The 14,715-nt window shown below is 42.5% G+C and overlaps 1 protein-coding gene across 3 annotated transcripts; it reads left to right on the top strand.

Moving 5' to 3' along the window:
* Positions 1–521: 521 nt before the first annotated feature.
* MOSPD1 (motile sperm domain containing 1) lies at positions 522–14,428 on the top strand. 3 transcript variants are annotated; one of them, XM_085230774.1, is made up of 6 exons: positions 522–658; positions 6,151–6,408; positions 6,592–6,667; positions 9,579–9,805; positions 11,412–11,573; positions 13,889–14,428. In XM_085230774.1, the coding sequence occupies exons 2-6, from the start codon at positions 6,255–6,257 to the stop codon at positions 13,918–13,920; spliced, it is 651 nt and encodes a 216-aa protein (XP_085086900.1). In that variant the 5' UTR covers positions 522–658; positions 6,151–6,254; the 3' UTR covers positions 13,921–14,428. The 3 variants fall into 3 exon arrangements, with proteins under 3 accessions (XP_085086900.1, XP_085086898.1, XP_085086899.1); XM_085230772.1 differs by having other exon boundaries at positions 9,579–9,808; XM_085230773.1 differs by lacking the exon at positions 522–658 and adding an exon at positions 688–971 and having other exon boundaries at positions 9,579–9,808.
* The last annotated feature ends 287 nt before the right edge of the window (positions 14,429–14,715 follow it).

Here is a 14,715-nt window from a genome sequence, read left to right as displayed (position 1 = left end):
CGTTTCACTCTGCTACCAGGTAAAAGATTTTGCAGCCCTGCTGGCTTGGAAGCCTTAATTATAAATCTTAATTATTCACCTGGCCCGCAATAAAAGCACTGCAGTGTCCATCTTACAGCTGTTAGTGACCTCACACACTGACTGCGGGGCTGGATTTTTCGCTCCATGCCGTGCTAAGAAGCCCAAGGCAAAATAAAAACAAAGGCGATAACGGACACTGCATAAAAGGAGCCGAAGTCCACAAACAGCTTGACAAAAATGAGGCCGGTAAGTAAATAAGAGGAACACAGAACAAACGTAACTGCGGAGCAGCTCACAGGATCCACGCGTCGCTTCAGGCGTTCTGCTGAACGACGGCCTAAGGGCACTGCCAGCCGAGGGGAGGAAAAACACCCCGAAAGCGCCCGCAAAACGACCCAGAGCGACGGCTCCGTGCTGCCCGACCGACCGACCGACGGACCGGCTGACATGGCGGTGGGAGGCGGGAGCGGGGCGTTGGGGGCGGGGCTCGCTGACGTCTCGCGATGGCTGGAGGCAAGAGGGAGCCCGCCGCCATCCCGGCAGCCATAGCGACGACGCTACCCGCAGTGACGGGAGCAGGCGGGGGGGCGCCGCACAAAGGGGCGCCGGGCGAGCCCGCAGCCAGCGGCCCCGAGCGGTGAGTGCGGGGAGGGGGGCGCCGCGCGACGCCGCCGGGGCGGGAGAGGAACGTCGCCTCCTGCTCGCTTCCCTTACCGGCACGGAGCGCCGCCGGACCGGCGAGGCCGCGCTTCCAGGCCTCAATCCCCAGCGCAGGCAGCGGGCCGGGCCAGGACGGGCTGTGAGGGGCGGCGCGGCGGGGGCAGCGCGCTGTGCCGGGCGGAGCGGGGTCGGGCTGTCGGAGCGCCGCCGCCGCCTTGATCTCCGCTGCCGAATAACAAAGGGGATACATGGAGCGTGTGCCGTCGCTCCTGCTTCTCTGCCTTCAGTAGGTGCGTCTTAAGAGTCCAATTTGAGCGTTTTCTTTCCCGTGTTTCTCTCAAGGAAGAGCGTTTCCCGCAGTGAATCGGTGCCGTCCTGACATTTGATCTGTGCAGCTGAACCTGGGGATGAAAGGCCACGTAGCGCGGTGTGAGTGCGAGGGCCGGGGCGCAGCGCCCTTGTGCCCCCATAGCGCCCTGTGCATGGAGCAGAAGCTGAGCCCGGCTGGGATTCCACGTGTCCCTGCTGCTGCACGCCCCTCCGGTGTGTGGGAACAAAGCTGCTGTTGTCACCTTGTCGGCGTTTAAAAAGTCAAGGAAAAATAACTCTGGGCTGTGTTCTGGGCTGTGTTAAAAAAGGGGCGGCCAGCAGGGAGAGGGAGGTGATTGTCGCCCTCTGCTCAGCTCTTGTGAGGCCCCATCTCCAGCGCTGCGTCCAGACCTGGGGCCCCCAGCACAGGAAGGACGTGGAGCTCTTGGAGCGGGTCCAGAGGAGGGCACTGAGGTGATCAGAGGGCTGGAGCACCTCTCCTGTGAGGAAAGGTTGAGGGAACTGGGATTGTTTAGCTTGGAGAGGAGACGGCTTTGGGGAGACCTCGTTGTGGCCTTCCAGTACTTGAAGGGAGTGTATAAACAGGAGGGAGAATGGCTGTTTACAAGGGTGAATAGTGATAGGACAAGGGGGAATGGTTTTAAACTGATACAGAAGAGGTTTAGGTTGGATATTAGGAGGAAGTTTTTCACACAGAGGGTGGTGACACACCGGAACAGGTCACCCAAGGAAGTTGTGGATGCCCCACCCCTGGGGGCATTCAAGGCCAGGCTGGATGTGGCTCTGGGCAGCCTGGTCTGCTGGTTGGTGACCTGCACGTAGCAGGGGGTTGGAACTGGATGATCATTGTGGTCCTTTTCAACCCAGGCCATTCTGATTCTATGATGAATAGTGTGGATCAAGCAAGTTGTGCTGTTGGTTCTAATAAGTGACCTCCTCTGGGAGTCTTCTTATTTCCAGCATCCAGAGGACAGTTCAGTGACACTTCTCATCACTCTGTGCAGTAGCAGAGGGTTTGGAAAGTCTCAGAGTGGTTCTGCCAGTTCTGATGTCACTGTCCACCCACTTCAGTGCTTTGCAGAATATGTGCCCTCCTAGATCAGCAAACTGAAGTGAGGTTAACCAGCTTGCTCAAGGTCACAGGGTCAGTGACAGAGCTGGCAATAATGGAACGCAGCCATCCCCACCGCCGGCTCTGTGCTCATCACTGGATGACTCTCCAAGATAATTGCAGGTAGTTTAAACATTGTGTTGCGTAAGTCTGTTTTGAGGCCTTCACAAACTTTTGGAAAGATGAAATGTTAATAGATCTGCTTCAGATCTTATGCTCTGTTTGCACGGAGCTCACACTGAAGCTTAAACTTCTCCTGGCATTGGGAGGAATTTTGGGGACTTTATGGCTTATTTTTGTGAATATGTGCTCAAAAGTCATCTGTACCTCAGTTGTGTGTTTGTTAAGTAAATGGTGTGGAAAAGCTTCTTCTGTAGATTTAGAGGGTAGATGATGGGATAGAACAAACATAGATTACACCGTAATTACAGTTTTTAAAAGGAGAATGTGGAAACTATGGCTCTAAAGAGTTCTCTGAATAAAGTGTTTACCAAATGATGTTCTGTTATTTGCCACTGTTTGAAAAAAAAACAAACAAGTGTGCTGGGAAGCCATAGTGATGGGCTGATGGAAGTTAAAATTGGAACAAAAAGCTTCCCCCTCCTTGATTTATTTTTTCTGCACATAATTGTTAAATAAAAACAAATCAGAACGGCTGTCATTTCTGAGCCTAGAGAGAAATTTCACTTTGTGGTGTTTTTTTTTCCTGTTAAGTTTATGAAGAAAGGGATTTCAGAGGAAATGCTGACAGTTCATGCTGGTGTGACACATGCATTGTATATTTAGTAGCTTCAGGGAGGAAAGATCCTTACTGAGCTGAAGGAAATATCATGGATAATGGTTGGTGTGGACTGCAGAGAGCACTGGAAAGCAGCTGGCACTGCTCAGGTGTTCCACCTCAGCCCCGTCCTGCAGGGAGCATTGAGTTTGGCACAGTCCTGATGCTATGCGGAGTTGTGCTGGTGGTCAAAGATAGAGACCACAGGTCTTTGTTTTGTAAGCATTTGTTTGTGCTTATCTTTGTGTTCTGGGATTAATTCCGGTGACCATTGGCTGCACAAAGTAATCTGGTAGGAGGTGCTGTGTTGTAGTGCAGCATGGAGAACAGCAATGGCCAAGTTCCTTGTAAGTGCTCTGCCAACGGTGCCAAGGCAGCACTGCATAGCTGTGCTCTGGGCATCAGCAGGAGTCCTGCTCTAGGTTTGATCCATGCAAAGGCATTTTCATGATACAGACTTCCTCTGTTTAGGGGAAAAAAAAAAAAAGAAAAAAAAAAAAAGACAGTTCAGTTTGTTGTTGATGAGCACTATGTGAAAGATGCACTCCTAAATTGCCATATCTCCCCTGTGTTTGTACAACTTATAATGCTGTCTTTGGGAAAAGTACTTGTGCTGATATTACCTGGTGAGGTATCCCAGCAAGGTGATTTGTCAGCTGAAATAATTCTCTCAAAAGGAATGCTTGTGGCTTGCCTAGAAATCTACAACTTTATATCCTGAATGACACTGCTGTGTCAGCAAATGTCTGTTGTAGAGCTGAGTTTGCCAGATTTTACTTCTGCCAGTTTGAGTGCTAACTTCTCATCCAGCCAAGTTAAATAAGAAAAGGAAGCAATAATGGGATGTACTTCGTTTTAGGGTTGGTAGCTTTCAGTGTGAAAGCTCGTGGAATCCAGGAAGGTTTGTGCACTGTTACCAATGGATGTGTGAGAACAAGACCTGCTGGTAGGCTTATGGTGCACAGCTCTGCTGATGCTGTGATGTGTGGGTTGGGGGCACCTGGCTGCTTGCTGTTGGCTGAGCTGAGGAAACTGGAGCTGTGCAGTGATGCCAGGAATCAGATTGAAACCCATGGAGTGTTTAATGGGACTGTGGTATTCCTCATCCCTGGGGGCATTCAAGGCCAGGCTGGATGTGGCTCTGGGCAGCCTGGGCTGCTGGTTGGTGACCCTACAGATAGCAGGGGGTTGAAACTGGATGATCACTGTGATCCTTTTCAACCCAGGCCATTCTATGATGCTATGATACTTCATTTGTAATCATTAAATAAAAAGAAATGGTTTACATTTTAATAAATCTGGTCACTAAAATATCTGGCAGTATTTTGGTGGTGGTTGTGCAGAAGTTTAAAACACTTACTAGGAAAGCAGTTGTTCATTTCAAGAAGATGGCTTATATATCTGCTGTGTACAATGTATGCAGTATGGTATGTTTGAGAACCAGTTGTTCTCCTGTGGACTTACTGCATACTGTGTTAATTTTGGGGGGAAAAAGAAATAATAAAGTACAAAATCTGCGCATCAGAAGCTTCAGAAGACATTATTTCTTATGCTGATTATTTGGCATATAGTCATAATAATACAATAACATATTTGATGTATACTAATCTATTTAAATGGTACAATGAGTCTCATTTTGCCATGCCTCGTACAGTTTTGCAGGAAACATTGTTTACAGCTGCTCCATGCAGTGGCCTTAGAGCTTGTTCATTCCTCTGAAACAAAATGGATTTATGACAATTCGAAGGAGCACCACGGAGCCCAAATTACCACTCACAGACCTGTTTCTTTTTCCAGTCCCTTCTTAATAAGGTAGCAGAGCATCAGCGTTGGAACGCTCTCATTGGGGATTTGTTGTCAGAGTATTCTTAGTAGCATTTCAGTGAGCAGAAGTCAACCTGTGCTCTGCAGAGAAAGTGGGCCCAGGGAGAGGTGTTCAGTGCGAGCAGTTCTCTAACAAGTTGCTATTTTAAAAAAGTAAAGAAATAGAAGAGCTTAACATGGAACACAACCTAAAGATGGGACTGCAAAAATATGTTCTAGCAAACATTCATTTCTGTCACGTTTCAAATACAAAGCGCCGATGTGGTGCTCGGAAAGGTAAACATCACAATGTTTTGAATGCAAAAATCCAAGCTTTTATTTTTGTTTGTTCAGGATGCTATGGGAATTCAATGCTAGACATTTCAGAAACTGAATTTCTTAAGGTGCAACCAGATCAGGTTATTTGTCTGGAGAACAGCTGGAACAGGTGTTCTGTAAAGCTGCATTGAAAGTAGAAATCACAGCTCGTGAGCCTTGGGAACTTTTTATTCTTTTATTATTTTCTATTGTAGAATAAAGCTGAGCCTCACAGGACGCCTTTAGTTTGATAATAAACCTAGAGGAAGTACAATAAAATCTGACAATCTTGAGGGAAGAATATGTGAAGCTGTTTCACTGTGTTGTGCCTGCAGTGTGTAAGATCACTGGCATGCAGAGCGTGCTGAGGAATCTGCCCTTAATTTTATTGGACAAATTACATTTGGGATTGTTGCTCGATCAGGTCAGAGGTTCTGGTTTTAGTTCTGGAATGGGACTTGGAATAAAAACTGTGGGGGTGGCAAAGGAGAATTACGATGGTTATGTTTTGTTTAGAGGCAGAGTTGGTAGAAAACCTTTCTCTTTTCTTAACCCAGTAAGAAATCCAACATCTATTTGGTGTTATTCATCCCAGTTAATTTCCGATCCATTGCCAGTAACTACTGTGCAATCATAACAAGACCTTAGTTTAGACAAAGCATGAAGATGTTCCCCATTCCTTTGTTCTGAATCTGCCTGTGTGAGCAGATACTTCAGTTACACTTCATCCAGGAACGTCTGCATAGGTCACAGTGCACTGAGATCCTTTCAGTGATGCCTGCTGCTTTGTTTCCTCATTTTGCTCTTTTCTCAACTGTTTGTTATATGAGGTGAGAGTTGCATTTATTTGTGTTGTTGGCTTTGTGTTGCACAGTCATCTCACAGAGTCAGGGCAGGCTGGGGGCTGAAGAAGTGCTAATCCATTTCTTTTAGAGCAGTTTGTTACATAGATGCAATCTGGTGCGAATAGAAAAGGCATTTCCACATTTCTGAATGACAATATTTGGTTATGCATCTACCTGTATACGAGTTCTACCTTCTTACATCTTTGTTGTCTGCCTCAGTTTAATAGAGGTTCAGGGAACAATCTTCTTACCTTTTCTCTTTTTTTTTCCCTTTTTTCCTTCAGAATTGCCAAAATGCTTTGGAATTCTTAAACGATTCTAAAAGTGAAGTTGCTGAAGATACAAAACTCATAAGAACACAAGAAGCAGCAAGGAGGATTCAGTGCCAATGCAGCAACAAAGAAGACAGCCAGAGTTAGTGGAAGGAAATCTTCCTGTTTTTGTTTTTCCTACAGAACTTATATTTTATGCAGATGACCAGTCGACACACAAGCAGGTGTTGACTCTATATAACCCCTATGAGTTTGCCTTAAAATTCAAAGGTGGGTTTCTTAGGTTAAGTTGTATTTAAGGATTAGTTGGTGATCTTGAACAATCCAATTATAGTTCGTGTAACAAATCATATTTGCGACAAAACCAAAGCCCTGTCTTCACATATATCTGTTGATGAAATAACTGAAGTGTTAATTTGTGACTTGTCACCTCTGCTGTCCTTTCCTTTGCAGTTCTTTGTACAACTCCAAATAAATATGCGGTGGTTGATGCGACCGGTGCAGTGAAGCCTCAGTGCTGTGTTGATATGTAAGTAAAAAGTGGTTTGTTTTTCCCCTGATAGCATGACATCTGATTACCTTAACTTCCTTCATTATTGTAAGAGGTAGTAAACGATAGCATACACAGCTAAATTATATAAATATTATCATACTTTCCTGATCTCTTGTATTCTTGTGGCCATCCAGTCTTTACTGTCTTTTACTCTAAGGCAAAGGTAACGATTTGGAGATTGCTCCTTCAGTTTTGCTCTTTAAGCATAAATGAAATGCTACTAAATGCATCCTGTGGTATACTTTGTAAACCATCAGTGAGAGTATGGAGTCTCTGAGTACTATTGTTATTTCTAACAAGAAGAACAAGACCACCCCTAGGGTTGGGATTTCTTTGTGAGGAATATTTGTTTGCAGATTGACAAAGTGAAAATGTATGAAGTTCTACTGAACACACTTTTCTGGGACCTATTTAACAAAGGTACTTTTGCCATCCTTCACCCTGACCACCTGTCTTGTACTCTCTGCTCTCTCTCTCCACCCTTCCTTCCTCCTTTACTTCTTTCAGGTCCCAACACAGTAACAGAGGAAAAATGAACGTGGTTAAGTTTACTCCAATAATGTGTAGGGCCTGCAGGCTGGTAGAATTCAAAGTAGGAGAAGAACCAATAGATATGATAAAATTGCACAGCTTTTTTCATTGAGTTTGCAACATTATCTCTGTGAAATACAGATAGAACAAAATTAATGAGGATATCAGTAAGCTACTGGTAGAGTTTAGCAGACATTTACACAGTCTTGATGTTTAGTTTATCTTTGGCTTAAACAAATGTGTTAAATAAGAGGTATGCCTATTTCCTGGGGAGTTTTTGTGTGGCAAAGAAAACCCCATCTGGTTCTGTTGACGTTGTCCAATGTCAGTGTTGACTGCAAAGCTATGAGCAGTACTAGGTAAGTGTGGCCACTTGCCAGACAAACATATTCTACGGAGCTTCTAATTATGCAGTGGCCTCTGAAAAGAAACATGAGCATGTATCTGTTTATAAGGGTCTGCAGAAAACATGTCTTTGCTTGGCAGTAGATGCGTGTTCTCATAATGCAGCATTATGTACAGATTTTGTTTAGGTTGATAGTACCACGTACTAAGAGGAGCAAAAAACTATAAAGGAAGTCTTAAAGGGAGAGAGAATTTATCAGAACAGCAGATTTAGTTCTCAGGGTTGTATGAAAGTATTGTTGGGGAAAAATCCTTCTGCTTTAATGAAAGCACTCACCCAACCACCACTGAGCTTCTTGAAGCCTGACATAAGCACACTGCTTGGTTTCTAAAGTAAAACCACAGACATTTGTATGCTCTTCTTGCTTAGGAGGGATGACTTAGTTTCTGTTTCCTTGTTGAACAGTCTGTTCAAACTATATACGAGTTCTAAGAACTTGCTCTGTGTTTGTGATCGTAGATACCTTGTTGTGCTACAGTTCCTTTAAAAGAAACCAGAAACAAACATCTGTTTCTTGTAGCATTTTAATGCATATGTATCACAAACGTGGTACTCTTACAATTGTTTCAAAAAAGCTTATCATGTATTAATTAAGGTAAAACCACTTTTTCCCCTCAGGACGTGGCAACCTTCCAGAAGCCACATCACTTATACACAGGTGTTTTTTCAGGTTAGCTATTATTATCTTAGAAATTTAGAGTAGCCTCTCATAAAGAAGAACAAAAAAAAAATGTCTTCCATTCCAGAAAAATACTTTGTTTTAACTCTAAGAGCTGATATGACTTAAAAACCTGAATGTTTTGGTTTTTTTGGGCTAGATGGGTATTTTCATAATGAATCATAAATGCAGAGAGGAGGCAGGTGAGCAGAGCAGTGTTGCAAAGGTCTGTATTGCCTTTGATCAGTGTTATTTTTAAACTGTGCCTTTTACATGTCCTACATATGATTTTTTCACATAAAATACCATAAAACTAGAAGTAATGTAACAGCTATCACAGAGCCTTAATTTTGAAACCATCTTGGTCAACTTATTCAAAACAGCAGAGTTCACAGCGGTTGCTGGACAGTACAAAAGTTTGTGAGGGAGCAAATGGACTCCAGGCATGGCTCAGTGTTTGCCTATGCTGCAGTTAGGGGTATGATTGCAGCTTGTGTAGATAACAGCAGGCCTAACTCTTGCTAGCTGGTCAGGTGTCTGCACTGTTTCAGTTCAGGATGCAGAATATGCTCAAGGTAACAAGACTGCTGAGCAAAGCTTTGACAGCACGGAGCTCTGAGAGCCAAGCTTGTTCACTGAGGGATGGGAAATGTTTATATAGGTACATAACTGTAATTTTAATTGCAGTTACGTGCCTTAAACTGGTGAGTTTCTGATTTTTGAAAGTCTCTTTAAATCTAGATGGCTCTTACCCATAGAGAGAATTAGTTTTGCTTCTGGGAAAATATAATTTCAAAGCTTTGAGCCTGCTTTCCTGAAGAGACTTCTGCCATCACCTTGTATGTCCAAGCATTTGGCAGTCCTTTTTTCTCCCTATCTACCCCACATCCCCCTCTACCTTTTGACATACTGGACAGCATAGAGCAGAATTGTTTTAAGAGGAGGCATCTTCCAGATAATGGATGTTTTGTGAAAAGTGGCAGTCAGGTTCCCCAATGGTGTGTTCTGAGAAAGAATAACTGTTTTGGTGGGGTTTTTTTGGCCAGCCAATTGGAGCAGATATATTTAGGAACTCAAATACCCTATCATGGTGCAGCAAACACAGGGAGGAGAGAGATGAGGCAAGATCAGATCTTCAAGAACATTGAGTGACTGAGGATAGCATGGGGATGTGAACTATTGCAGTGCATCTGTGTGGGGAAAACGGGAAACATTGGCATTGCAGGGCATGATTCCACACGAGGCATCATTTTGACCAGCTCTCCTCTGCTTGAAATTGTTTTACTCTGCAGTGTGATTCGCCACAGAGATGTTCGTGCTGCTCACTATGGTGTGATAGATAAATTCCGTCTGCAAGTGTCCGAGCAAAGCCAGAGGAAAGCACTGGGGAGAAAGGAGATTATTGCTACTCTACTTCCATCTGCAAAGGAACCACCGCAACAAAAGGAAGAGGAAGAAAAACGAATAAAAGAACACCTGTCTGAAAGTGTCTTTTTTGAGCAGACTTTGTGTCAACCAGGTAGTTGAAATCTTTATCCATCCTGTTCTCTGAATCAGTTTTGAATAGCTTAAATAATAGAGAGACTAGACTAAAATAAGCTTTAAAATAATTCTTATTAGTTACCTTTATCCCCGAAGGACGATTGCACTCAAAAAGCAAACTATGACAGTTCTGCTTGTGCTGTCTTGATTAATATTTTTTTTCTTCTTTGTCTGAAAAGTATAAAAAAACCAAAATTGCCAGCTGGAAATTCTTCATATGTTTTGCATATGATGAAGTGAATCTGAAGTCTTGGGCAAAGCCTGGGCCAAACAGCTCAAAGTGACAGAGAGAGAGAGAGAGAGAGGAAAAAGTATTGTGTCTTACTGGAAGTGAATCTGAATGGATCAACTTTTGCTGAATTAAAGTGTAATATTCTTGTCACTGCTTGCTTTTCATGACAAGAACAAAAATAAGTTCCTGAAAAGAAACTGACTTGCTTGAGACTGTTTCTCCTGCTAAAATCAAACTGTGTCAGCATTTATAAATGGTTTGCTGGCTAATGAAACGCCTTGTATTAAGAAAAAAAAAACCAGATCCATCTCAGTATGTATTGTAGGAGGATACGTGGTTAAACTAAACCTACAACCTACACTGTCTCTGGGCCCACAGAACACATTGTTAATGTGATAGCTGTTCCAGTACAGAGGGTTTCAACCATTCTGAACAATCTGATATTGGTCTTAATCCAAACACTATTTCTTTTCTTTAAGCCTTTAATTAAATCATATTGCTTGCTTACAGAAAAGCAGCAAACAGCAACTTATGGTCTTTGCATATAACCTGCAACCTAGAAATAACAGTCTACTGGAATTAAAATAGGACACACAATGCCAGTCACGTGAGGATAGAAAACTTTTCTAAAAGCATTTGTTAATTTCTAACAGGTGGTTCTTAGCATTGTCAACTAACACGTTAACAGCTTGAAGTGTGTCATTGAGGAGGTTCCAGCCGTTATACTGCAGCACAGCAAAGAGCATGGAGGATAAATGAATCTATAGTTTGCGTTTCCTTGTTTGGGTGATACCGGATTGTTGTGGTAGTTCAGTTTTTAAAGCAAGTTAAACATGCTACTCAGCTGTGGCATGTAAACTGGACCTGGGGCAGGCCTTAAATTCTCCCTTAAAGAAAGAGGGAAAACTCACCTGGGCCAACAGCCTGTGCTCTTGCTCTAGCCAAGACTTCTGGAGCTGTAAGAGTTTTCTGCCTCTGTACCTCCTTTTGGTGTTCTTTCCCAATTAACTACTAATTGCTCAGGGAACGTATCAATGTCAGGGTGCATAGTGAAACCTCCAGCATTGCTGAAACATCTAACTGCCAGGAGTGTGTATAAATAGCTGCTAGGCCTGGCAGGCTCTGTTCCTCTAGAAGGGAGAGATTTGGAAAGTCAGATGAAAACAAATTCCAACATCAGCCTTGGAACAGGGAGCAGCCTCCTGCACTGCAAGATGCAAAAAGCTTAGGAAAGTGGGTGTAAGTTGTTTTCTATCCCCTCCCAACTCATAAAGATAAAATATCAAGGTAGTGCAGCTCTGATGCTGTGTGGGTAGATGTTCCTTACAAGTGGTACTGTTTTGTTTTTCAGAAAACAGACCTGCCTCATCGGGACCGAGTTTACTAACAGTCTTCCTGGGAATAGTGTGTATTGCAGCACTAATGCTACCTACGTTGGGGGAAATGGAATCCCTGGTGCCTCTCTACCTCCATTTAAGTGTGAATCAAAAGTTAGTTGCTGCTTATGTTTTAGGTAAGTATTCTGGATTTTGTGTTTTAGAGGAGCTTTTGTGATTTGGGAAACTTCTCAGCTGTTTGTCAGCAGCTTCAGGAAACCTGGAGACAAAGAACTGCCTTATATTTTCTTTTCCACCCCAGTTATATTTTAAGTTACAGCCAGAATGATATATGAGGGAAAATTTATATTTTAGACCAGATTTTAGTCAATATTGTATACAGGCTTCTACATACTAGTTTTGCCTTCATTCAATGACTGGCCCAATTACTAATACCTATAATCACCTGCCAACAAAACTGAGTGGAATGTATTATGTTTCTTACACTGAATACAGAGTTAATCTGTTGCAGAACCTAGAACTCTTCTGGTTCTATTTCTCTCTCCAAGCCAAATGAGCTGGTCTGAAAGGCTGTGTTCATTGTTTTCTTGATAAGCAGTTGAAATGTTCAAAAAGAAATGGTTATTGATGCTTACTAAGAGATCTCTGCCATCCACCCCTCTTCGTGATTGCTAACTTGCTCCTCAATTAGGAAGCATGGATAAGTTGCATGCTTCATTTGATTTGACTGTTTTTCTGTAGCTATTTCAGATTGGAAGAGCACTCCCACTTAACTCAGTTCTCCCATCCCACTACCTGGCAGAACTGAGAATTTAAAGGAAAGGAGATAGGCAGCTTCAAACTGATAGCTAGAGGTGAGGTAGTGGTGGGAAAGAATGTAAGATCTTGTTGATTAAATGCACACAGTTTAGTGACTGACTTTGCTAAGTTCATCTGCTGAAAGGCTTTTAAATCTCACCTGTTGCTAACCAGAAGCCTATGTCTTTATCTGAGCTGATGGCATTGTATTTTCAGATTAGAATCTTGCAGTAATCCTGGTTTTATGTCTACCTCTAGTTTGGAAAATAGTCCCAGTTTCTGCTGATGACACCTGTAGTATTAAACCATTTGAATTCATACTTCTGCAACAACCTACCTGGTTGTAGATGTGTTGTGAAGTTCCTACAGGTCTTGATTCTACTGGGGGCAGGGTTGTTACTGCTCATGAAAAGGCTCCTCTGAGTATAGCACTTATCTACAGCACAGGTAGGTTGCCCAGAAGAAGGTGCAAACACTTCCACAATGAAGTACAACTGGATTGTTTCGTTTTTAACTGAAAAGGGAGGTTTGTTCCACACCAATGAGACTACATGACATTGGAGAAGAATTTGCTTTACAGAAATGAGTTAAACCCAGACACAGTGCAGGTTGTTCTGTAGCACCTTCCAGAAGCTTGTTACTCTGCAGTGATTTAAATAATCTAAATTAGGGCCTACAGCAGTTCTGGTAGTTGGGATTGTCTGAGCTAATGCAGACCTTGACAAATAGCTGAACTATAATTCCTCCTTAATGGGATGAAATGCTTGTCTAATGGAAGGCAGCATTACAATTCTGTTCTGTCATGCTTTTATGTTTAAAATCTTTATCAATTAAATAAGTTACATCAGTATGTAGAGGCAACATAGCAAAAGAGTCTCAGCGATTTCTTTGTCTGGTGAAATCTGTAGGCTGTAAGATCTCTGCTGTGAAAGGCTATTATAGAAACATATTCCAAGCCTGAAATAAGATTGCCTAAGAACTGATGAATTACTATTCTGATGTTACAGAAGGCTGTATGTTTTTCCATGTGCCTCTTTGCTCTGTACTAAATAAATTCATGGCTATGAACTTTTTTCCTTTATCAACACATAATGGCAGTGTGTTTTTCAGTGTGGCAGTAGTAGGTTTTCTAACCCTGTATTTTCTGCTTTCATCTCTGGAGCCTATTTTTAATAATTTGGGAGTTTTTTAGGCCTCTGTCAGAGCAGACTTTTTTTTTCCCCCTCTCTTCTTAAAGGTCACAGAGCCCGCAGAAAGCTCCCTATGCAGATTGATCAAAGACTAGTTTAGGACAAGTATTATTCTGCAGAGAAATGAATAAAAAATGTCTTCTAGCTTTTAGCTAACCTGCCTTACTGATGACTCAGCATTTGAATTACACTGCCCATAACCATCCCACATCAAACCAATGGCTTCCATGCCCGTGTTAAACTTACTGTTTAGATTTTAACATGGATGAGATTTTCCAGCAGCAGTCAGATGGCTGTACAGAGCACTTATGGCTTCTTTGAGATTTAGCTACAAGGCAACACTTTGCTATAATGTAACACACTGAGTTTTGTCTACATCAGGATTTGGAGCAATACTTCTAGTGCTTATGTAAGGGGTCTGGATAAACTCCTTCTGCATGCATTACTTCTGTCTCCTCTATCTCGAAAAATTAAAGCACTTAGTTCTTAATCCTTCCTTCCAGGTCTCATCACCATGGTTATTTTGAGAACATGAGCAATGACTTAACAGGACATCAAACACCTTACTGTATATTCACATCATGAATGTGGACTGCCTTTTACTCCCATTGGGCTCATCAAGATGCTAGCAACTCTGTTCAGTGATCTAAGATACCTTCAGAAGTGTAATATATTTTAACTATGTATAATAAATGAAAGACTCAAAGCACTTTTAGGTGCTTCTGTAACAGACAGCTATGAAATGTTCAGTGATACCTGTGAAAATGATTTGAAACACTTTTATATTTACGCCTACTGTAAAAAAAAATCCTTATTAAAGCAACATTTGTTATTTTTAGTCTATGTTCACATCAGTGCGTGATCACTATAAAAGCAAACTGTCGTGTAAAGCGTTCCTTTGGTTTGTGGCTGTACCTGCTGGGGCTGATGCCTGACACTTCTGTATATGTACCAGAAGGATGGCAGTCGTGGCTAATCATTGAAGCAAATGGAAAATTTCATCAGTGAAACTATGAAATAAACCATTAAATTTAGGTGAAGAAGTAATTCTCAAATTCCTTACTTCATTGTTACCGATGTATCACTCAGTGCTCATTTTCTTACCAGGGGAAGTAATTTCTGCAACAGACATTTTGTATCGACTGTAGACAATAAAGACCAGTTCTGTAATCAGATCCTTTCATTTCTTAGGGCTGCATGCAACCTGTGAGCTACGTGGCATTAACAGAACCTGAACTCGCACTGCACACCAATACAGAATTCAGCACCTTTTCCTATTTTACAGACCAAACTAAGCAGAGCAGCAAAGGCATTTTTGTCTCCACCTTCC

This window comes from Meleagris gallopavo, chromosome 9 (assembly GCF_905368555.1).
Source record: "Meleagris gallopavo chromosome 9, MGAL_WU_HG_1.1, whole genome shotgun sequence".
Lineage (NCBI taxonomy): Eukaryota > Metazoa > Chordata > Aves > Galliformes > Phasianidae > Meleagris > Meleagris gallopavo.
This window is presented reverse-complemented; position numbering and strand designations above follow the sequence as displayed.

Excerpts from the sequence above, each read along its gene's own strand:
- MOSPD1 (XM_085230772.1), top strand. The coding sequence starts at position 6,255 with ATGCAGCAACAAAGAAGACAGCCAGAGTTAGTGGAAGGAAATCTTCCT. Across the intron at positions 6,668-9,578 it reads CCTCAGTGCTGTGTTGATAT|TGTGATTCGCCACAGAGATG; the intron begins GTAAGTAAAAAG and ends TTTACTCTGCAG. Across the intron at positions 9,809-11,411 it reads GACTTTGTGTCAACCAGGTA|AAAACAGACCTGCCTCATCG; the intron begins GTTGAAATCTTT and ends TTTGTTTTTCAG.